The sequence below is a fragment of the Eulemur rufifrons genome, chromosome 6 (genome assembly GCF_041146395.1).
Source record: "Eulemur rufifrons isolate Redbay chromosome 6, OSU_ERuf_1, whole genome shotgun sequence".
NCBI classification, from domain to species: domain Eukaryota; kingdom Metazoa; phylum Chordata; class Mammalia; order Primates; family Lemuridae; genus Eulemur; species Eulemur rufifrons.
The window spans coordinates 1,969,806-1,995,128 of record NC_090988.1 but is presented as its reverse complement, the minus strand read 5'-3'; the positions used below and the strand labels follow the sequence as shown (position 1 = coordinate 1,995,128).

The 25,323-nt window shown below is 46.5% G+C and overlaps 1 protein-coding gene across 1 annotated transcript in view; it reads right to left on the bottom strand.

Moving 5' to 3' along the window:
* The window catches only part of ETS1 (ETS proto-oncogene 1, transcription factor), a 95,108-nt gene extending 80,600 nt beyond the window's left edge, over positions 1-14,508 (bottom strand). Inside the window, exon 1 of the mRNA XM_069470689.1 lies at positions 14,406-14,508. Within this exon, the coding sequence (XP_069326790.1) occupies positions 14,406-14,451 (46 nt within the window). The 5' untranslated portion in view covers positions 14,452-14,508. The remainder of the gene's footprint in view (positions 1-14,405) is intronic.
* Positions 14,509-25,323: the final 10,815 nt, after the last annotated feature.

Genomic DNA, 25,323 nt, shown 5'->3' with positions numbered 1-25,323 from the left:
TTGTTTAATTGTAGTAACCTCTCAACTGATTTTAAAAATCCTGGGTAATAATCACAATCACCCTGACAGGTGAATTTATTTAACAACCCCGGCTTGTTCACCCAACAGACCTTAACTGAGTGCCTGTGACAATGCAGGTGCTCTGCTGGGTACCAAGAACATGACAAGGACACAGGTTCGTACAGTCTCCCGGGGAAGACAACAGCGGTGATCGTAACACAGTGCGATCATCTCTACAACACAGGTGCTCACCCGTATCAAGGAAACACACCTGGGCCTGCACGAAGGCACTGATGATGATAATAGACAACATGCGATAAACTCAAGAGCTGTTTAGCAGGCAAAGGTGACGGGACTTGGTGGCTGACTGAACATGAGGACACAGTGGTTAGTGGTCATCCGCTGATTTTCTCCCTCCGGAGTCCTTTTCTTCTTCTTCGAGCCAGAACTCTTCCCACTTCCCTTAGGAAACTGCCCTTCCTCACACAGTGCGGACTGCTGAGCACAGCACCCCTGTGCCTCCCACGCACAGGCTGGTCCACGACCCCACATGGCCAATTAGAGCACCCCACCCCCATTACCTCATTAATTGCCTTGGGGATGGGCGTACAGCCCAGCAATTTTATATGTGAACATTAGGAGGAAGACATTCTTTGGTGATTTCTATGACTACAGACTTCCCTTCTACCAAAGCAAAGATATGAGCTGGAGAGAGAGGGAGGAGGCGGAGAAGGAGGAGAGGGAGGAGGAGAGGGAGGAAGAGGATGAGAGGAAGGAAGAAGAGCAGGAAGAGGAGAAAACCAGAGAGACTCGACAGGATTATTTGATTCCTGAGAGTCCCCATGGCTGGCTCTTCTACCAGACTTGCCATCTGTTAGTCAATCAATTCCCTCTTACACTTAAGCTAGTTTGAGTCAGGTTTCTGCCGCGTGCAAACGAAAAGAGTTTTAACCAACACAAGGGTTAAGGTAGCAAGGAGGGAGTCAGTAGCTACCAGTTTTCTAGCCTGGGGATTGGTAGCTGGTGGTGTCCTTCACCAAGACAGGAGAGAGGGTGAAGATTTGGTTACCGAGTCGGGGAGAAAGTGGCGAGCTCACCTGTAGCTCTGAGGTATCTGTGTGGGGTCCAGGCAAACCTGTCCCAGAACGATGCCCATGGAAGACACCACAACGTGTGACATTCAAGTGACGAGGCCAGGCTGCCTTTCCCATTAGATTTTAGTTTATACATTTTTTTAAAGAGGCATATTATTTTTATAACAATTATTTTTTACAAAAACGAACTAAACGCTATATATATGCACATGGAAAGTACTAATTCATAGCCAGGAAGAGGGAAAAGATTATGCATCTGAAAACAACCAGAACAACATAGATTCTCTCTCTCACACATCCCAGCAGAACTTTCACATCTGTTAGAGGGAGGCAAAAATTATTAATTTCCACCTGCCCATTCTACCACAGACATTGGAAAATTTGGAAGACAAAAAGAGTGAGTGACCAATAACAATGGGAGGGATGCTAAATTCCATCTCAGACTTTCTCTTCTTGGCCCCAGAATCTTACTTGCTGAGCTTTCATGTCAGTATGCCAGGCCGGCGGCCCCATTTTGCTTCTCTCCCTGACGCAGAATTAAAAGATTATTCTCGAAGTCAATGGCTCTCTTTTCATATCTGGCCTGCTCTTTCCCACTTGATAGTTCCTAAAACATTCCTTTCAGTTTCCCTTAAAAGGTTTTTGACATTTTTGTCTTATGTAATAAAACCAGAAGGACAGTAATAAAAAATTACTCAAACTCCCAAAATATCCTGAAAGATACCAAGGGAGAGGTAATTTATAAACTCCAATAACACATCTCGGAGTCAAATTTCCCGCTTGCTAATCTAAATCCTTCTTTTCCCATTTATTCCCATCTTTTTCTTGGTCTTCAGTAGAGCTAAAGAACAACTGGTCACTCCCTGATGATACCTGAGGAACAGTTATATCTACACTAGTATTTAACCTTAATCGAGTGTATACTTAGTTCCAACTCACTGCTTTCCTGCAGCCCAATTCCTAAGAAAGGCAACGAAAAATTTGAAGAAGAAAAATAAGTCAAGCAAGGAGAGACACGTGGATACTCCGTATAGCACTTAATGGTACAACACTATTAGGTCGGATATGTCTGAGTTGTGGAAGCTACCTTAAATATTAAAGAAAGTTGGTTCCTTATATATTTTGCCACTTAAAGTTTTTTAAAAGCTCTTTGAGGTAAAAATAAGCAAAGTGCAATTAAAAATATGTAAGATCAGAAAGGAATTTTGAAAGGGCAGATGGAAACGTGATTAATTGTTTACAAAAAAAAATATGGAATTTCCCTCCTCCATAGCCCAGTGAGTAGGGCTGAGAGATGCAGGCAGCCCCAGGGAAACCTGGATAAATGCGCCAAGCTAGAAGCCTAATCCCCTCACCCGTCACCCATCACCCCTGCCTTCTCCCAGTTCTGCTCAGAGACATTTCAATTCTATTCTCTTCCAAGGTTCTCCTCTCCTGTCTCCAGAGCAGCAGCCTTGCATTGCATTGAGCTTAAAATAAAGAAATGCTTTTCCTAAAGAATTCGCACAAATAATCTCATTACTCCAGTGCTTAGGTTTATACAGCAGACGTCTTTTGCCAGGAAAAAAAAAATTGCACTCTACGCTCACTCACATAGAACAGCTGCGAGGAGAGAAATGGTATTTAATTCATTGTGAAATATTCAACAATGGCTACACTGCACTTTTAAAAGCCTTTTGATAGTAAAACCCACAGGGAACAGCCCATCCTGTGTGCTGAAAAGCAGCTTCCCCACAATTAGTCTCTCTATTCAGAGGTCTGCGAAGTCTGTGTAAACTTCAGCACGTGCTGTGTACACTGTGGATAGCTTCAAGGGTATAACCTTTCAGAAACTTCTTAGCATTTAGTCTTGCTCAGCAGCTCTGTCTGCCACAAAGCCGGTTGATGGGGGTGTGGGGGAGGAGTGAGGGGAAAGGAGGAGCCATACTTAGGGGAAGGGGTTAGACAACCCTCCAGACATGAACAGAATGCCCAGCAAAGGAAAAAACAGTCTCTGGAGAAATCTTGCAAATTGCCAGGCTTCTTCATGTGCTTAAATAACCAGTGTTGGACCAAAAGAAACCAGAGAGAAGATCCAAAAGAAATGAGGCAACAGTGCTTTGTTTTCCCTATTCCATCTCTGTGAAAGTTTCATGGGTCTTGGGTTTGTGGGAAACCGAGGAAAAGCTTTATTCTTTTCTCCTGGAGGGTAGACAATAGTTACTAAGGGCGAGGTGGCAATGGAGATGTAGAAAAATATTTGGGCAGGCAAAGTTTACATAATGATTAAGAGCATGGGCTTGGGAGTAAGGTTTGAGTTTAATGACCAACCTGCCTCCTGAAATTACAGTTAGGTTTCTTTGGGGAGGTAACTTTATGTCTCTGAGTCTCATTCATCTCATCTGTAAAATGGGAATGATATCAAGCACATAGGAATATTGTAAAAGCAAAAGACCACATCCTTGTGATCCTCAATAGAGAAAATATTTAATGAGCAGTAACCACTCCACCTCTCAAGTATATCTAGAAGAACAGGACTTCCTTTGGACTTTCTAGAAGGTCACTTAAAATTGGAGAAGGATGGGCTATGAACTATTTTTCATCTATGTTGTTAATTTTTTAATCAGTTAGTACAGAAGCAACATAGAAATAGAGAGGCCAAGATATCTAACTAGAAATTCAGAGGAATCTAAACCATGTTGAAAAATGTAACAAAAGAGTAAAATTCAAAAACTTTGCATCATCATAGGGTGGTTTTAATGCTCAGCAACTTTAAACCCACACTTTTCAAAGCACAAAGTACGGATAAAATGCCTACTTTTCTATTATTTCCAATCTTTACTCAACTCTCCAGGAAACAGCCCACAGGCATCTGTTTCCAGAAGTATCGCCACTTTCGTTATCCAACCCACAATTCAACCTATGAGCACTCACCAGGATGCAAGCTCTTCCCTGCTCAGCTGAGAATGCCCATCTGATGTAGTGACCAAAGATGGAAATGCTAAGACATCATGATCAAAATAGCTGACTTGGGTTGGGGTGAGCTCTCTCTCTCTAGATTGGAGAAGTCTGAAAATGGTCTGCTCTTGTCTGAGTTTGTAGCAGGAGATGTAACAGTCAGTGGTTCAAAGAGAAGACAAAGATCAGAAGTGAGGGCTAAAGATGACCTAGGGTCGGGGCAGTCAGCTGGAAGAGACAGCAGCATACAGTGGTTTGTGTGCTTTAATTGCTTCTGTATACAGTTGTCCCTCAGTATCTATGGGGGATTAGTTCCAGGACTCCCCTGCGAATTCCAAAATCCATGGATGCTCAAGTCCCTTATATATTAATAGAATGGTGTAGTATTTGTGTATTATCTATGCACATCCTCCCGTATGCTTTAAATCATCTCTAGATTACTTATAATAGCTAACACAATGTAAATGCTGTGTACATAGCTGTTATATTATACTGTATTGTGTAGAGGATATAACAAGAAAAAAGTCTGTATGTGTTCAATGCAGATGCAACCATTCATTTTTCCCCCGAGTATTTTCTCTCCGCACTTGGTTGAAGCCACAGACACAGAACCCACTGACGCGGAGGGATGCTGTGCATTGTCTCGGGGTGGGAGAGGGTGTTAGCTCTGAATGTCTGCCCCCTTCAGAGGCACTATTTCTACTATACTTTTTTTTTCCTATGTGATATAACAATGCTGGAGAAAATCTCTCATTCACCAGAAAGTCCCTGAGAAGCAGATCACAGTGTGGCTTCCCTGTGTTCCTCTGCAGTGGACCAAAGTGGCCCATACCCACCCCCAGCTCACTCTAGAGAGGCCACAGTCCACAGCCTTCATAGGTGTGCAGAGATCATCCTGAGGATGGTGAAATAAAAGGTTTTGAAAAGAAAAAAGGACAGATGTGGCTGCCCTTTGGGCAAGGCTGCAATGTTTCTGTCTCTGAGACAATGGGATGGAAACAGCTTCCAGATGTTAATACCCTCTCTCAGGACTGACCACAGCAGTGAAAAGAGATTTATAGGAAGACAGTGTATACCAGTAAATGCATCCCAGTTCTACAAAATATGCATACATACTCTCTAAGTACAATACGCTAAGTACTGCAGGAGGGTACCAAGGCACCTTTTCACTTGGTGCAGTAGTTGTTAAACTCTTGGGAGTCTCAGACCACTTTCAGATCCAGAGGAAAGCTCCAGATCCTTGGGAAAGTCTTGCATGCCATTTCAGCAGGATCACACGTTTCTGAAAGTCGTCTGGGGCAAGAACCCCTGCTCTATGAGAATCGGCGGGTCTAAGGCTGGGCAGAAAGTTGTCAGGGTTGATAAAAACTATGTATGAGGTAAAGAAAATGGCAGAGGCAACTAGAACTCTGGTTCTATAGATATTTACATTCCTGCTTCTCTAGCACCACTTCAGCAAGTCTGAGGAGGAAAACAAGAAAAGACTGGTGAAACAACAGTGGGAATTGGCAGCTTTTTTTGTTTGTTTGTTTGTTTTTTGTTTTTTTAATTCCACCTGCAGAGATAAACAGATTCCAAAGTTCTATTTTCTTAAATAGCAAAAAAGTTCAAAAGAGTCAAATCCTTCAAAGGTCTCAAGTGACTCTAACTGGGATGTTCAGGAGTGGAGTGGGATTGCCCTGGTAAAAACAGCAATGATGGGGAGGGGTGGTCACCTGGCTAGACAGTGATATTGGGGCAGGCTCTGGACTGAAAGCTGGGGCCACTCACACTGGCAGCCTTGGAGGCAGCCAGAGGTTGCCCCATGCATCAGTGGAAAGGTAATTTTTCTCAGAGTGCAATTAGACCTCATGTTTGACAGATGACCCCTCTCCCAGGAGATATTTATGCTGTTTAGACAGGCAGCAAGGGGACAGATTCATGAAGATGGAAGCTGAAGGCATTTAATAGTGAAAGGAAGGAAGGAAGGAAGGGAGAGAGAGGGAAAGAGAGAAGGGAGGGAAGAAAGGAAGGACGGACCTGATCAATTTACAGTAATCTACAAAATCATGAATTAAGCGCCTTCTCTATGCCATGCCTGGTGCTTTACCATTTCCATATCCAATACTTTTTTTCTCACAATAATTCTGTGAGGTCAACACTATTACATTGCAAATGAAGAAACTGAGGCTCAGAAAGGTTCAATGCTTTGTCCATGGTTGCAGAGCTGGTTGGTGTCAGAGCTAAAACCTGGGCCCAAGTCAGCACCACTCAACTCTCTTGATCACGTCTTAAATGGTAACAACACCCACGTGCGCTGTGGCTGTGGGTAGAGCGTTGCACTCCCTCACCTATCTGTGTATCTCCCCGGCCTATCTAGAACTCCCGCTAACCTCTTGCAAAATTAAATCTAAACCCAGCATCTCTTCTGGTCCAACCGCCTGTCTTGCGCCCAGCTTGGGGCAGACTTGCTACCAGAGACCGAATGAGAGCGCTGAGGCCGAGGCAGCCCACGCCTGTCCTCCGTCCCCATCCCGGGCAGGAGGCTCTGGCGTGGAAACCCTCCGGGGACGCCCCGCCGGGCCAGCCTTGCCTGCGCCCGCCTTACTGGCAGCGCGAGGGTTAACCCGCCCGCCCCGCGGAGCAATGATTTCTGTTTTATTTCAGCAGGGGAAGTGTGTGCAGCCTGATTAGCCTGATGGTTTCCTCTTTTCCCATAACCTCCAGACCCCCATGGCCCAAGTGTTTACTCTCTGAAATAAAAAATCTGCTGGTGTTTTTCTTTTTGTGTGCTCGTGTATTTTGGGAGGATTGCAGAGGAGGAAGGCGGGGCAGGGGTTAGGGCCGGGGAGGCGGGGGGAGGGGAGCGGCCGCCGCCTCCAGCTGCAGGCTGGGCCGAGACCCCTGGCTGCGGTGCAAGAAAGCAGCTTATTAATGAGGGAGCTGGGTCTCCTGCTTCAGCAGCTATAAACACAGCGAACATCTGGAGAGTCAGAGTCTCCCGGCGGCCAGACACTGAGCACAACAGGCTGTCCCTGCGCAGCCACCCCACCCCCACTCCCCTTTCCCCTCTGCTGGGCTCCGGCTCCCACACCATCCACCCACCCGGAGATTTCCATTCACAGAGTGCGGCCCGCTCGCCTGACGCCAGCCAACAGCGTCCCAGTCCCCAGCCCCCGCGCTCCCAGTGCCAGAAGAGGGGTCAAACTGCTTGGATCAAATAAGAACTCAGTGCCCCCGGGACTTTTTCCCAACTAGGACTAAATATTTGTGGTTTGAAAAAGTTGAGAGAACTTTTTTCTCCCCAGCCCCTGGGAGTTGCAGTGCAATGCTGTTACTTCCTAGGACGTTTGAGAAGCAGGCATCAGAAGGCAGGCGGAGGGAACCCTGCTCTCGATTGTAGCTCCACTAACCCTGCCTGCAGCCTTCACTTTCTTGGTCTTGGTTACCTTCTTTCCCAAGGACCTGGAAAGGTGATTAACATTTGTAAAAGTCTTTTACCTTCCTAACTTCCCCGGGCTGTCTGGGTCTGTCCAGACAGCACAGTTCTCCTGGTCTCTAAGCTGCCGAGCTGCCCTGCCTGGTGCTCCAGGCTTGCCTCTCCTTTTGCTGGTGAAACAAGGCACAGTGAAGGGCCTCAGGTTGGCAGGTGGCAGAAAATTAGCCTTGAGCCAGATGCGGGTGGGCAAGACTCTGGTAAGAGTGGGCATCTAGCTCCTTCTACTCACCTAAATTCACACTCTAACCATGCTGAAAAGAAAAAGAAGAAAGGTAGCATTCATTGGTTACCTGCTATACATCCTGACCTTTTAAGTATACGACCCCCATTTAATGGGCACAAGAACTCTTTGAAATGAGTGTCAGTGTCCCACCTGTTAAAGGGGAGGGTCCGGAAGCTCAGAGAACTTAACCAAGGCCACACAGGGCCTGTGCCGGGCAGTGGGCAGTGCTGAAGGACTCCCGGGCATACTTTCCCTCTTTCCACCACACCAGGCTGCGCCTCCTGCTTAGACTCAATGCTCTTCAGCTTGTACTCCAAAACTTAGACCCAAAGTTCTTGTAATCTGAATGTGAAATAGTACTGGCTGGAAAGGAAGCAAGGGAGCGGGCGGTGGCTGTAGAAAGGAAGAGGCAATGTAACATAGTGTCAACAGGAGTAACTGCAGGCCTCGGCCATCAGGGCCATGCCCTCTCTTACGGAGAACAGGGCCAGGCATTGGTCGAAATCTCGTTATCAGATGAACTAAATGATACAAGTGGGGGGAGGGTACTTTTTGCACGTGGATTCTCTCCCTAATGCACTCCCTGGGCTAGGCCAATCCTGCTTCCTTCCTCCAGCAAGTCCTCCTGGGCTCCGGTGAAAAGCCAGGACCTGAGACAGGGTTGCAGCTTGCTCCTTCCCAAACACCATGATGGTCACGTCGGAATCTGAGAAGGTCCACATCTTCCCATCTTCCTTAAGTTTGGACTTTATTTACTGAAAGGAGTTTTATTCCCTAGTCTGGTGCTAGAGAACAGTTGTACCTTAGTGTCTTGAAAATTTAAGATGTTCCACATTGAGCTGGAAAATTGAGAAAATAAAATCCTGAGACTAGAGCATCCCAGCAGGTTCCCAATTCACCTCCCTGGGACCACCTGTAAGTTTCCGCTGAGAGGAATGGCCCAACATCCTCTCCGGGACAGTATCAGTCTAATATTTTAGTAGTCCAATATTACAACATCCCTGAAACACACACACTCACAGGATTAGAACTGGTTTGAAGAACAAGGAACCTGAAACAGGGCCTCTAGAAAAGAAAAGCACACCCTGAATGAGGGAAGAACAGATATGTGCAGCAGACAGAGTTTAAAACACCATTTTGTAGAACCTCGGGGCCATCCGAGATGGTCAGTTAAAAGCACAAACCTGCTGTGAGAATAAACATTTCAGAGCAAGGTGGATCTCCGTCTCAGTCTGGCATTCCCTCAATGTTCTCAACACTTAAGAGCCAATTTGGAGGTATGTTTTTCCTGCTGAAGTTTCCCACCTGGTTGTCGATAGCCCTTTCCAAACACTGGCCCAGGTTTGATCTCTCCCAGCCGCCCGGCCATCTGAGAAAGCCCCAGGAGAGACTGTGAACTTGGACTCACCGCCATGTATCTCCCACTTGAACTTCCAGAGTTTGTTTGGGAAAGGCATTCTTTAGTTCCACCATTCTGTTAGTCAATTTGTTTTAGAGATTTTAAATAGTGAGATCTGAAATCACACATTTACATTGCCAAATTTGATGTCATAAATACGTATAATATTTCATATGGAAACCATTTGCTCTGTCATGTAAATGTACACCCACATACACGTGGGTAAAAGTTGCTTAACAAAGACTGGGTCTTCCCCTTGCTCATTGTATCTTCTCAGTCTGCAGTACGCAGCACTGGCCCCGAACGTGCTCAGCCGGTAAATGGGTCGCTTTCTGACTCAATGATACTCTGACTGCCTTTGGACTCCCAGAAGGCACTTCAGGACAATGAGTTATAACAGCAAGTATCCGTACCGTGCTTGCTGAGTGACGGCGCTGCTTTATGATTTCCATATATTAACTCAGTGTTTCTCCAAATGGGATCTCTGGACCTGCAGCAGCAGCACCTGAGAACTTGGTTATAAATGAAAATTCTTTTTTTTTTTTTTTTTTTGAGACAGAGTCTCACTCTGTTGTCCAGGCTAGAGTGAGTGCCGTGGCGTCAGCCTAGCTCACAGCAACCTCAAACTCCTGAGCTCAAAGGATCCTCCTGTCTCAGCCTCCCGAGTAGCTGGGACTACAGGCATGCACCACCATGCCCGGCTAATTTTTTCTATATATATTTAGCTGTCCATATAATTTCTTTCTATTTTTAGTAGAGACGGGGTCTCGCTCTTGCTCAGGCTGGTCTCGAACTCCTGAGCTCAAACAATCCGCCCACCTCGGCCTCCCAGAGTGCTAGGATTACAGGTGTGAGCCACCGCGCCCGGCCTAGAAATGCAAATTCTTGAGCCCTGACCTAGACCCACTGAATCAGAAAACTCGGGGGCGCAAGCCCACAACCTGTGTTTTACCAAGCTCTGCAAGTGATTCTCATGCACTCAGGAGTTTCTGGTTCAATAGGTCTGGGGTAGGGCCCAAGATTTTGCATTTCTAACAAGTTCTCAGGTGATATTGATGCTGCTGGTCCCAGACCACGCTTTTGAGCACCGTCAGTATAGATGAGGGAACCGAAGGACAGAGATCAAGTTGTCTGAGGTGCCACAGTCAGGAAGGGCACACAGACCCAAGCAATCTGGCCCGAGTCTGGTTTCTTTATTACCACTGCACTACGCAGACGTCCTTTCTCATGAAGAAGGGCAAGTGGCAGGTAGGCTGCATGTGAGCGGATGAGGGTTTTACTGTGTTCAGTGACCAAAGACATACCAATATGCATAATACAAGAAGCAAAAAAGTAGTATCATCTTGCTTTTTAAATCAAGGACCGTGGAATGAGACCATGGGCCCATTCTCGTAAGGGTGAGCCGGGCTTGCTGTGTTCGGGAGCTGCAGACTGCTTCCTGGCGCTAAGCAAGTATTTTGCAAACACGTACTTTGGTCACAACATCACACGCATAAGTTTGGCTGATTCGAGACACATCCATCTCTGAAATGAAAAATAGTTTGAACTGTATCACTGTGGAAGAATACCAAGTAACTGTCATATTTTCTGATACAAGTGATGGTCATTCACAACCATGATAACTGTGAGGTCGAAATCCAACAAGGACAGCAGGTATTGATGGGCGGGATTGTGGTCTTGTGTCCTGGGTGTTCAGCTGGGTCTCTGATGTCAGTTTTCTAGCTCTCAGTGGAAAGCGGGCTCCGGCCAGGTCTGGGTCCCCCTCCTCCCCGCCCCCGCCCCCAGGCTCGCTGCTTCCCTGTTGCTTCTCAGCCCGGCTGTGGTTGGGAACCACTAGGGTAGTTAATGACAGCAAAATGTCAGTGAGTTGAGTCCTCACAGACGGGGAGCGAGAGACGGACATAAAATTGATTCTCGTTATGATGGGTGAGAGAAGGGCCGAAGCTGAGGGACAGACTAGAGGAAGGGAACAGAGAGGAGGCAGGGTCAGTGGGCCCTTCTCCAGTCGGACTATAAACAGCAACAGACATTTCAGCCGTGTCTTGTGTAAGAGGCTGCATTGATTCACAAGGTTCCCTGACAGAGGATGACGAGAAGCTGAGACAGAAAGGGCCCATTCATTCATGCCGAACACAGCGCTCAGCCCCATTGGCTCCTGCTAATGGCTCCAGGCTGATGGGGAGGAGGGGAGAGGCGGGCGGGAGGAGGAGGTGGAAATGAAAGAAAATGATGACTACAAGATTGTCATGAAGAAATGTACAGCTGCACGGGCAATTGCATGCAAATGTGGCTTCCCATTTTAGCTGCATAGTTAACGTCCTCAGATTCATCTATTTTTCTCTTTCATGTCTTCCCCTCCCGCCCTTCTTGCCTTGTCTTTTTCTGGGCTCCCCACTTCACTTTCCATTCATCTTTCAACTTCTCTTCCCATTATTCTCTCCCTGTCCACGGACAGCCACCTTTATCTGCTGCCCATCCACCACGTCTTCCTTCCTCCTCCGCACCCCTCGGACGTCTGTTCTACCCAGACGGCCCCCCTGGCTCTGGGGAAGGCGTGTTCTCCCCCACCCACCTGGCCAGGCTTTCTTCCCTCATTCACGTTTTCCTTCAGCCTGACTCTCTCTCCTCCTCTCCAGCCCTCCCAGCCCTCCTCCTCCTCAGCCTCTGCCCCTTCGTGAACAGAACAACATTCAGACGAAGGCCGGGCCGCCGAGAGGGGCCTAATCGTTCCTCGATGGCCCCTCCTGTCAGTATTCCACGCACTGACAGATGTGTAGTCCTTGGAAAAGAAGTTCATTCATCCCTTCTGGGAGCAGAAACGTGGGGTAGGGGGAGCAGGGGTGGGCAGTAGCCATGAGACAGAGGACGGGAAGGAAACTGAAGTTATAAATAGGATAAAAGAAGATGAAAAAAAAGGAGAGCATTTTTTTCTCTCTTTCTTTATATTCAACACATCTCCAAGGAAATATGCCACAGCTGGAGAAATTATTGGTGGATCTATGTCTTCATCTCCCTTCCCTGTAACCCCACAATCCCCCTCCAAATGATACCCATCACTGAGGAGAGCTGGACCACAGCCCAGAAATATCCCTGCAACTCCTTCCTCTGCAAAGCTCAAAAGACAAAGGCGGGGCTGGGAAGGCTCAGGGTTCTTGCCAAATCCATCCATCAGAGGGAGTGTAGGACAGTGGGAGCTACAACCATCACATTTGCAGAGAGATCGCCACCAACTGGTAGGGGGCCACACCCCCACGGAAGCTATCTACCCTCTCTGAGCTGCAGCTGACAGCAACCCAGGTCATTCTAGGAATGGCTATCATGTGCCCAGATCCTCTCATCCTTCTCGCAATACTAAACAGACTGTGGGAAGCAGACTGTATTATAGTGCTAACAGTCCTTGCATTTTAAAGCAGTTCCATCCTAAGGGGTTGTTCATATGCTTCATAGACAACATCTCATTGGCCCTGAAATGAAAACCTTTTTACCTTCGAGAACTTTGACACAGAGGAGAATGAAAAATCATCTCCACTCGGGAGTTGATGTACTTCTCAGTTAAGGAAGAGAAGGATCATGTCTCTTTGCCATGAGAAGAGACATTCTGGCCTTGAGGCCATGGGCAAGTGTGGCGATAACCTCAGCTACTAGTGACAACAAGGTGTGGCCTGTAGCAGGCAGAAGCATATCCAGAGCTGACAGTGCTACAGCAGGGCAGCTTTAATGTCAGTTGCATTGGGAAATATAAGTCTTAAGCCTTGTGGCATTAAGAGTCGAGAATTATATAAATACAGATATAGCCATTTTCACCTTTGGCTTATACAAATAAAATCTATTTTGTTTAGACTTTTAAAGGATCACTTTTATCATGTCCTCAAACTTTAAGTCCTTAAGTCTAATCAGTGAACAGGTACAAAATCCTCCCGGCCTCCTTGTAAAATGAGTAGACAGTTGAAACATTTGTAGTTATGCTTGGAGGAACTAAGAGTAAAACGTGACAAATAGAACATGTCAGCATAAATGTTATGTCTGCAATCTAGAGGGGTGACAAAGAACACCGCCAAGATCCATGGCTACTGGGTCCAGAGAGCCCGGGACACAGGAATCCATTTCATTCTGCCCTGGAGAGGAGCCAGGCAGCTAGCAAGCACCCCCAGCCTCCCCGCCTGCCGCACCCACCCTCCTGGGTGCTGCAGCGCCTGCCCCGTGTCTGTCTGTCTATTTCTGATGAACGCACAGCATGCACGAGAAAGCAAAACATTATTTTATTTCTTCACTATCATAAAAGTGGTTTGCCAAAGGATTGTGTGGGCAAAGAGACACTGACCAAAAAAGTTGCCTTCAAGTTAGTGTCAGGGGCTCCCTGCCCCCCCCCCGCCCCCGTCTGGCCTACCCCTGTAATTCCTCAGAGAAATTACATTTTTTCAACATGTAAGAGTAATGCCATTTCTTGTGCTAAGAATTCATCCTGGGAGAAAACACAGATTTCAACTGGCTTTTTGCTATTCAGATATATTACCATATCATGGTCTCATGGAAAATTGAACTTAATAGCTCAATTTGAATTGAATAGAATTGACTCAATCATTTCAGAAATCCCAAAATTCAAATTTAACAGTTTTGTATTATTTTTAAGAAAACACCCAAGCTGATGAACTAGGATGAATGGATTCTGTGAGAAACAGAGTAACTCTGCAAACAGAACCAGGTCAGGACTTTGGACTTGTCAGGTCCTCGGAAAGCAGATCCCTTAACTCCAGCCCTCCCTGGAGGAGAGAGACTCCCGTTCACCAAGGCAGCACCGCGGCTGGAGGTCTGGGGAGAAGGGAGAGAGCAAGAGCTTCCCTAGCAGGAGGGTTGGGAGAGGGCAGAGGGAAACGACGCCAGACCTAGACAGGCGTGGGCAGAGAGTTAGAGAACACTGTGTCCTATAGGAAAGCTAAACTCACACACCTCCGCCTTACCCAGTTCAAAACTGCTAACCTCTGTTAACAGCCAAAACAGGTGAGTGTCAGGAAATGCACAGTAGGCAGAACTCGTCACAAAATGGAGACTTAAAGCAACCTTTCTTGGGCCCATTCCTAGAGTTCAGTCTTGCTGTGAGAGCATAAAGTAGCCCAACATGATTGAGGGGGACTGGAACTTGCTATGGAGAACAATGGGATCGCACCTACGTAAGCCACGGCAGCTGTCATTTCAAAGAATGCAGCTCTCATCAAATTTCCATTGTCCTTCAGCTCTATCCTCATTCCCAGCTGAAGCTGTCACTTATGTTCCTACCTGAGCCACAGTGTTCAAGACCAGTTGGAACTTCCTGAATGGGCATCTCATCCCAGAATGGGTAGCAAGGTCTTTGCTGGTGATAATTGGCCTGGAAACCACAGGTCATTCGAAGATCTTCGTAAGTGTTGCTAGGTCCCTGCCTCTGTAACCAGGAAAATAAAAGGAAACATATTAGGAGGAAAATCTCTATAGTTTAGCCCTAATGGAATTACAACTTCATATTATTCAATCACACATAAGTAGGAATCATCTATAGATGATCGACAGAACAGAACCAACTATTGATTCCCTACCTCCCCACCCCCAAAAAAGACACAAGGAATGAGAAGAATTTCTGACTTGGGCTATGTATACCTTTGTCTTCACCCATTTCTTCAAAAATTTGAAGGCTACTGTTTCTAACATTCAAATAAGAATCCATGGTTAACAGCAGGGCAGAAGGTTGATCATCTTAAATTTATACAATTCTGGCTTTTAGAAACGGTATCTCACTCTGTAAAAACACCATGAAAGGATATTCTTACAAAATTTATTCCAATATCATAGAACTAATAGGTTACAAATACCAAAGGAAAAACAAAAACTGGACTTATATAATAAAATGCACTTGATTTTTCAATTAATCAGTGTGTGCAGGTTTTCATGACACTGGTTGCCAGAGAGGAATTGTCTGTTTCTCTTGTGCCGCCATCTTACTAGTTTACTGAAATACGTAGAATATACCCTCCACCCAGTACTCCCTAGGGAAGGCAAATGTGCTGTGTAGAAGACCATATTTTTTGGTGTTTAAAATCCTATTCTTTCAAGCCAGGCATACATAGATTTAAATCCTGGCTCCACCAATTACTAATGGGCCCATTCCTTAATCTAAACTTCAGCTGACTCAACTGTAAGATGGTAATAATAGAAGCTGGAGCGGTGGTGCAAATCTGTAATCTCAGCTGCTAGGGAGGCTGAAGCAGGAGGCTCTCTTGAGCCCAGGAGTTCAAGGCCAACCTGGGCAACAACAGCAAGACTCCGTCTTGGAAAAAAAAAAGTAGAGGAATAATAATACTTATCTCATAAGGTAGAAGGATTGAATAAAATAATATGTATAAGAAAATTATATATAAAGCAAAATAAAATATGAAGTGCATTTAATAAGATTATGTTTTATATGAAATGCATGTTATAAATAGTATATAATGTGAAGCCTGGTCCTCCATATAAGGTAGGTATCATCTTAATATGAGACCCTTAACATTCCTGGATTTGAGTGAGTTAAAAATTAAAATGCAAAAGGAAAAACAGCAGATTCATGGAAAGATTTCTTGAGAATGGGAATCTATACTGGCCCATCCTCAACTTTCTTTTTTTCTGTTTTATTTCTACTGTCTTCTCTTATGGCTCTTCCACCTACACAAAAACCTCAATCAAACTCTGTCAGAATTTGATGTGATTAAATTTACTGATGTTAAGTTACTAACAAATGTAGTTCCTAAGATGGTATTCTCAGCCCCAAAGGGTATCTTGCTAAGACCCAAGACAATCCCCTAAGTGGACAACCTTTTATGTCCCCTCTCCCCTTGAGCACACAAGAATTCAGCACTATTCCATTAGATTCAGGTGCTCACTATCTACTCTTTCTCCCATTTTGCAACAGTCTGTTCATGTAATCTCAGTAAAAATAACAAAAGATAGAGTATATTGGCACAGGGGAAAAAATGACAATTGAATGCAAAATGTGGAAGAAGGTTTTATGCACATTGCAAAACCTCATTAATTTGGACCTTATTTTCCATAATATTCATAAAATCATTCAAACTAGGCTGGATGAAGTTTACTTTGGGGCTGTTCATTTTCCAACTGTGTTACACTAACACCTTTCAGACTCGCGGAGGCGCACGAGCTGCCGCGTATGGAAGGCTCACATCCCCAGCCTGGCACAGCCCGGAGGCCTTGATGAGCGCTATGAGCACATAAACAGAGCAATGACACACTTGCCACCTATATGTGTTTAGGGCCAAGAGATTCAGAGAACGCATCAGCAAGCATACACTACGGAGTTTCAGTCAAAAAATGTTTCCTTAATTCTGGCTTCAAACCATTTTGCTGACATTTGCTTGAATACTGCAAGCTCCTGAACCAGCCGCATTAGGCACTTCTTTTGAATTCCCAACAATAAGCAGGTCTTCAACAATACTGTGAATCAATTTAAAACACGTTTCCTAGACTTATCAGTCCAGCCGTGTACTCTCGGTATCTATCCCCGTCCTTTCATGTTGCTTCGGCGCCTTCCTCGAAGTTCAACACCAAGTATCAAAGTTGTAAGAACAGGGCGTCGAGCAAGGAAATTTTGATTCTAAATCATACGAAGGAGAACTCTAAGTTACCTACATCTGTCCTTTTTGGGGACAGTCTGTGCATGGTTTGCAGAAAGCAAGAGATCCTTGCAAGGTGGTCATAGGTTATAAACAGGGTCTGTGGAGGTTGGAAGTGGGCAGTTTGTTACAGGCCCTGCTAGGAGGGTGGGAACCTAAGAACTTGAATCCCTATTTAAAACTTTAGGTTTTCTCTACTAAACAGAGGCCCCTTGAAGGCAAGGTGTAGATGCAAAGAGGTGCTGAAGAAAGATGATCTGGGGACAGGGCACAGAGGAGAGCGAGAAGGCAGCCAGCCTGTTCGTGGGTAAGGTACACAGCGCTGAGGCTCCAGGCCCGGTGACGACGGTGCAGCTGTGTCGTGGGTCAGCTCACAGCCTTCGGGTAACAACCATGTGCAGCATCAGCTTGGTTTTATCTGACTGGCCTTTTTCATGGAGTCACTCCTGCCCCCAAACCAGGCTTTTCGTCAACAAGGATAGTTCATATTTTATTTTATAAATGAAACTCTCTGTGTGTTGTTAAGACATACTTCCTCTGTAGCTGTTCTCAATAAGCCAGGCAACCCTATTTTTAAGAATGAGAAGGCACTCATACCCCAAACCTACCATAAACCGCAAGCATCTTTGCTAGTGGATGCCCTAAGACCCATTTCATGGTTTATTATCTAGACACCTGCCTGTTTATTAGACATTTCATGAACTGGCTTAATAACTATTTCATAGACTATGAAAAGGATATTTTTACTAAGAGAACCACATCTCCAGTTACAATTCATTATGAAACTGTCTCAGTTGAAGAGAACAAGCAGGGTGTTAGCAGGTCAGAAACCTGGGCAGCCTAGTCCCCACCTCATTGCTTGAAAAACATACCACCCAAAACAGGTTCCTGCCCTTTTAGTCTCTTCATCGGCACCTTCCTCTCCTGGCTGCAAGTGGAGAGGAGTCAGTGGGATGCCAGCAACACTCCTCATCTCTGTCACAGTTTTAAGGAGACCACAGCACAGGTTCTCAGACTTTCACCCCACAGGTGACTGCTGAAAAGAACTATCATGCATCACACACCGGCTCGGTGCCCGCTGGTGTGCCAGGCATTGTACAGCGATGGTGACTTCCAATCCTCACTACAATCTTGCCGGATTAGTATTTTCATGTCCATTTTACAGAAGAGCAAACTGAGGCTCTAAGAGGGCAAGTAAATTTCCAAAGTCCACGTAGCTAATGAAACAATGGAGACAATTCTAACACAGGTTGTTTGATTTCAGACCTTCTTTTCTGCTGTGTGTACAGCATACGGCTTGCACGGCTGAAGTACAGACTGCTCAAGAACGGTGGTTGCTGTTCTGTGACAGGCACTGGTGAATTACGGCAATGTGCACGCGTGGAACGAATATGACTGCTGCACCCAGTCTATGCTAAGTATTATGTTAGATGTTAAGAAGACAATATGGGCAAGAAATAAACCGCGACGTTAGGAGCACCCAGACAATAACCAGGAAAAGACAGCAGGGCATGTGACAGGATTAAATACCAATGTGGGGAGGGGGGGAGGCCAGCAGGGAAGGCTTCCTGGAGGAAGCAGACTAAGGCGATAACTGTAAGGCTGAGAAAGATTTGACCTAAAACATTCAATGAAGAGCCAAGAGAAGAAAAGAAGAGGAAGGTGACACACCCAAAGGTGAAACAGGAGGGATGAGAACGCTTCAGGGAGGTGTTTAGAGAAATAAAAACAGTGTTGCTGGTGGTGGCGCGTGTGCGGGGTGGACACGCTCTTGGGCAGGGAGGAGGCTGCAGCGCGGAGCGGTGACTGAGCAAGCTGGCACGCAGGGCAAGGCCACGGCGCAAAGGGCCACGAAGGCCAGGCGGGAATCTGGCCTCAGGAAAAAGCCACTGGAGGCTGCATTTGAGGTCCGTGACACGGTGAATCAGCACGTTCTAGAAAGGCTCGCTGCAGAGTGCGCGGGTGGCTGGACTGGGCTGGGGCAGAAGGCGAGGAGGCGGCCACAGGCACCGGCAGAGTTTGGCTGAGCCACGCTGGGGCCTCAGGCAAAAGGAAAACTCGGTAATAGCAAGCCTGACTTTACAATTTGGATTTTTTGTGTTCTTTCTTTCCTACAAGTACCTCAGGCGCTCATGCACTCTGGGAGAAAGACAGAAGGCTAGAAATCCGGAAGCCTGGGTTCAAGCCCTGCCCTACCACCGAGGAGCTGCGTAACCTCTGGGCTGTCCCTCGGCCATGCCAAGCCTTTGCTTCCTGAGGAGGCTGGCCTCCGTGATCTCCAAGTTCCCTGCCAACGCCGTCTCCTTCCTGCGATCCATTTGCGCTTTTTCTCCACCTTGTGACCGACAACTTTCATCTAATAAACGGGCACACCAAAGTGGGACGCCTGCAGAGCCAAAAGGCATCGGAGTCATCAGGTGGATGCGTGGCATTCACTGTCCCCTTAAAATTTATTAAAGCCCTTACATTGTTTGTCTTCACTCCTCCCCGAAGCCATCCTCCAACACGCTTGCCACCGCGTTCCCGGGTCTCAGCAGAGAGAAGCGGAGCTCAGGAAGTGACCGGCTCCGACAGTTACAGAGGCTCTCGCCCGGCAGGGGCTCAGTAAGAGTCTGTGCGACACGACACACAGAGGCCCTTTCTCAGCCCAAAGCCTTCCAGTTCATTGCGTGCAGTTGTCCGTAGACACTGGGCTGAACAACTGCACAGGCTTCTCGTTAAATCTGGACTCCCTCATCCTCAGAAGATGCTTGGTGAGCTGGGACCTCCTTACGCCCATTGTCAAGCACTTTTGGGATAAGCTGTTTTGGCAACGCTAAGGGGAAGTTTGGGTCAGACCGCGCTTGGCCTCAGAAGGGCAAAGGCAGGGAGAGGCGGTTTCTGGGGCACATCTGTCCTGCCCCCTGGAGAGGCAGAGGGAAGGGGCAGAAGTGCTCCCAGCTCTTTGGAGTAGGCCTATCGGGGAGGCGGGGTCGAGGGGGCGCCGCCACCAGGAGAGGCAGGAACAGACAAAATAGGAAACTCTCAAAGGGCAATTTAATTTTAGACTCAGGCCAGGAAATTCTTTTAAAAACAATAAGAGCCATGGGCTTGGGCCTTGGTGAAAGTGCAGGCCCGATGCACCGCAGGTTTCCAGGCTGAAGCACCGAGAGGGGGCTGTAGAGAAGGGGTACCTAATTGTGTCCTTGTGGCAAGGCTGCGCTTGGCTTCTGTACAGACCACCTGGGGCGACGTGGAGGTGCTTACAGCACCCCTAACGCTGTAACGCCTCAAACCGGCCTGTGGGCACGACGGCCTTCACGCACAGCCAAAACTCAACATGTCTGAGGGACAGGGAGTGGGCAGAACCTGGGGCCCGCAGTTGACACTCTCTTGCTGAGAGATCTTAGCTGAGGTGCATGTCATTGTCAGCTTCTAGCTCTGCAGAGCCCTGGGTTGCCCCTCACTTAGCATGAAGGCTTCAGACGCCCAGTGGCACCACAGGTGACAGTTTCAGGCACCCCATGGTGTAGATACAGGTGAGGCTGACTCAGAACCTTGTCACAGGACATGGTTGGCAGAACTCGTCATGGCCAAAAGATCATCCAGTAATTCCAACTTGCTCAGCAGTCTACAAAATGGAGTTGTGCTATTTTTCCTAAGTCAGGGAAGGCCAATTTATCATGAACAAGGCATATGAACACATGAATAAAAGTATAAGTTCTATATCACCAAAAATCTAAAAAAACAGAAAGAATAAGATGAATTTGATAGTAAGGACCATTTGTTATGGTCTAAATGTGTTCCTCAAAATTCGTATGTTGAAACAAAGCCCTCATGGATGAGATTAGGGCCCTTATAAAAGGGCTTGAGGGAATGGGTTCAGCCCCTTCCATCCTTCTGCCCTGCGAGGACACAGCAACGAGGCACAATCTTGGAAGCAGAGATGGGACCCTCACCAGACACTGAACCTGCTGATGCCTTGACCTTGGACTTTCCAGCCTCCAGAACTGTGAGCGATACATGCCTGTTCTTGATAAATTGCCCAGTGTAGGGTATTTTGTTACAGCAGCACAAACAGACTAAGACAGGAGAGCGCTAAGCCAGGAGTCAGGAGATTTCAACCAAATCCCATCCCTTGCCAGCTTTGGAAACTGGGACAATTCGTTCAACTTCTTAGGACCTTAATTTCCTGATGTTGTGAGATGGTCCTTAAGTTGTGGCTTGACTCTGAAATTCTCTAGTTCGTGCTGATTGAACCTAGTAGCTTAGAGACGCTCACTTTCTAAGATGCTGGAAAAAATACATTTTATTACTTTTGTTCCTTAAATTTCTATGACAACCACTAAGAGTTATGAGTATAAATAATTTTCCTAAACATCATATTTCGGCAATCTTTCCAGGAGTAAAGCCATCACCATACCAGCAACAAGAAAAAATTTCTGGTTTCCATTTAGATTCTAAATACCTTTTTACCCAATTCCCACTTCTCTAATCCCAAATACCTTATCCATGGCTCTCCAGGACTCCCAGAGAGAGGGAAAGGCTGTCTGCACAGAGCTTCGTGGAATCAGCACAATCACTGCAGGGAAGTGCAGGGACGGCTCAGTGGCTCTTCTGTGGACACGTGCAAAGGTGCAAAGGCAGACCTGCCGAGGCCTATGAAGTGGAGGTGAAGAGTGCCACAGCCAGAGCCCTGGGTAGGAAGGGAACTGCTTCCCAAGGAGGCCCAATTAAATTGCAATTACTCAAGATAAGAGGACCAGGTCTGTTTACACAATGGGGCTGTAAACCACCAGCCTGGAACAGGAGAACTTTGATCTGGTGGCAAGGGAGGTGTTTCTCATGCAGAGTGATGAAGCAAGGAGGTTTCCCAATGAGGATGTCTCCATCTTCACCCCAGTAGCCCCATCTTGTTCTGGCAACACAACTGCATGGACAAACCAGTGGAAATCATCCCCACTCCTCCACCCACATATCCACCTAACACAATCACAAGTCTAGAATTAAAAGAGACAAGACAGTGGCTAAAAAGGAAAAGGAAATGAACTGAGGCCATCTTCGTGGAAGCACTTGACAAGCATTTTCTCACGTAACCATCACCATGACCTTCACGACGAGTTACATTCTGCCTGTTTTACAGATGAGGACACTGAGGTTCAGAGAGGTTAAGGAATTTGCCCACGGTCATGGGGCTAAGGAATAACAGACAGAATTTAATCCGGGTCTTTCTGACTCTAAAGCCGAGGTGCTCCACTCTCACTGGCTGAGACTCGTCGCACAGCTGCCCGGCCCAGGACTAAAGGCTCCGGCCAATGTCTGGTGTAAAGGAGACAGTAAGCTGGGTCCCCCTCTACCTCTCCAGAGTGCCTGAAGGTGGAAATGGAGTTCTGTGTATCAGTCAATCAACCAATCGTGGAAGGAAGAAGAATTTACACAAGAGAATTTGCCCAACTCAGGCACATCTCCATCCCTGTGTTCACTCAGTGATCACGTTTCAACAGCCCTGATTTCATGTCATGTCATTGTATTCTGTACAACAAAAGCAATTACGTGTCTAATAAATGGCATCCATTTACACACCTTTGAAGTCTTTCGTATCATGAATTCACAAGCTGAAAAAAGTCTTTTGTTGGACAGTTTCTAAACCCCTGTTTTCATCCAAAACATACAGGCACCATATTTAGAAGAGAAGCATTTTGATCCAAGGAGGATGAAAGAGTGGCAAGTTTTAAACGCAGTTACTGCACCCTTGAACTTTCAGGAATGTCCTCTAAACCCAGGGTCTTATCGCAGGAATTCTGGCATTTTGGAGTATTCATGTAACCTCTTGGGCATCTGTAACCTCCATGTAGTTAAGCACTCTGGGCAGCCACTCTTGCCCCGAGCGTATTGCTACATCCCCGAAAGTCTGAAGCCGAGAGAGTATGAGTGGGCAGTGTTATCTATCCCCTTCCTCTGAATGCTCACGGTGCGTCCTAAAGTCCGCGCGGCCTGGGGATCACCACCCCGAGGCCCTGCGGCACGCATCCTCCGCTGCGGGCTAGCCAAGGCCTGGGACGGGTTCTGTTCCGTCACAACTGAGACAGCCCCGCCACTCATTGCTGCCCTCCCTCAGCTGGGCCAGCGCTACAGCATGGAGGACAGAATGACGCATGTGAGGACAAAAGTACTGGCCTCGGGAGGGGCTTCCAGGGCTTCCAGCCGGCTTTGGCTGGCCGAGGGAGCATAACAGGAAGGACTGCTTCCTCCCCTTGGATGAAAGGGTCCCTGACACACAACCCATAGAAGTACCTGGAAGGGTCACCCTCTCCCACACAATGGCCAGACAACTTCCAAAATTGTTGTTCCTCTACCTCCCCAGCTGTGACATCACTTCATTCATTATAGTCTCCTGAGGGGCTGGCCTTTCAAGTGGCAAAACATGTGTCCTGCTTTTGATAAACTGCCCTGAGGCAGAGAATGTGCATTCCGTGTACAGCGGGCATGACCTGAGGGTGGCGCGGATTGCAGCAACTGTGCCTGTGATTATTGTCAAGAACTCTTCTGGCACAGCAAATGACCGATAATGCTAATGCAACCTCTCACTTATAAACAAGAAATCTGAGACTTAGCAATCTGCTGGTAGTAGAAAATTTTAGAATATTTTAGAAGATTCTTTACTGGCCAAACGACACAGCATGCTAAATAGAGCCCCTCAGAGCAGGAACACATTCTCACTGTCTTCTTGTTTTAGATTTCTCTTTCTAAAGCAATAATGTATAAGTAGCCAGGACCTGCTAGGACCAGCCTGCACACATAATGCCGTCCTGCCTTCGGATTTGACCGTGGCTGCTCCAGGCCAGAGTTTCCCAGTCTCAGCACTGTTTGTATTTTGGGCCAGGTAACCTCATCGGTTGTCATGGAAGACTAACTTGTGTGCTGTGGGGTGTTTAGTGACACCCCCAACCTCTACCCTCTGATACCAGTAGCACTCCTCAAATTCTGACAACCAAACATGTCTTCAAACATCGCCAAATATCCCCTTGGGGGGCAAAATCTCCCCCTGCTGAAAACCCCGCTAATGTCATGGTTTTCCTTTTGCTCTCAAAATTACCAAACCTGGGACAGAGTTTCTTTTCTTGGTGGATCAGTCTAACTAAGCCAGAGACTAGAGCAGCAGGCAGGAGGACTTGGATTATTGGATTAAACACCCTGGGCTGAGCTCCAGGAAAGGAGGCTCCAGCAGAAGCGAGAAGACACCCGGTGCCCGGGGCTTTGACGGCCTCGTGGGGGAGAGCTCACCAGGCTGCGCTCACTCCTGCACGAAATAGCAGACCGGATTGAGGCTAAGGCTTGTTTGCTGGTATCCCTAGTGCCAGCACCCCAAGCTTGTATTTTGTAGACCAATTCACAGATTCTCTCTTTATTACAGCTCCGCCCAAAGTTGGAGGTTATCTGTTAGAGCTGGTTTATTGAACTTGAGTTTGTACTAGTAAATGTTATTACCGGGCGCGGTGGCTCACGCCTGTAATCCTAGCACTCTGAGAGGCCGAGGCAGAAGGATCGCTCGAGGTCAGGAGTTCGGGACCAGCCTGAGCAAGAGCGAGACCCCCGTCTCTACTAAAAATAGAAAGAAATTAGCTGGACAACTAAAAACATATATAGGAAAAATTAGCCGGGCACAGTGGCACATGCCTGTAGTCCCAGCTACTCAGGAAGCTAAGGCAGGAGGATTGCTTGAGCCTGGGAGTTTGAGGTTGCTATAAGCTAGGCTGACACTATGGTACTCTACCCTGGGCAACAGAGTGAGACTCTGTCTCAAAAAAAATAAAAATAAAAAATAAAATTAAAAAAATAAATGTTATTTACTTATTTTTATTAGAGAGAGAGTATGTGAAGAAATTAAAGGACTTCTTTGCTTGCTTTACGGTTCTGAGAGGTTGCCTAACAGTTCCAGTGATGGGGAAACTGAGTCCCAGGAAGAAGTTATGAGCGAAAGTGCTGGAACAATAATTTAGCAGCTCTCTTATGCACCTTCTGCTTTTACTCTGGCAACTTTGAAATTTGTAGGGAAAAGGATCTCACGTGTGGATAATGTTTTTCAGATATGGCTGTCAGGTAGGGTATAGGTAGGTTCTTTGTTTTGAAACCAATGAAAACCATGCAAAAATGTTTTAAAAATATCTACTGTATTCAACTGGGAGGAGGAGTCTTTAGTTGAATATATGCAATTAGAGTGATTTGGTTTTAGGATTTTTATTCTCCTACGATTTCAAGATACCCTGTCTAGGATAACATCATATTATACCTGCATGTTGTGTACACACAACATTTTTTAATTTCATTGCCTTTGTGTGGCATTCCTTTCTTAGCCAAGATATTAATCTGGTTGGGTTTGATTATAATACTGGTAAAGAGAATTAACATGGGCTGGCTTTTAAATCTTCTTTTTTAAGTCAATGACACATTTTGCCTAAAATCACAATATAATTATTCCTTTTAATAAATCCCTACAAGATCATCTTTCAGAAAAATCCAGTTAATTTGTGTTGATTTCAGATGTTAGCCTCCACGGGAGGAGCCAGAGGAACCTT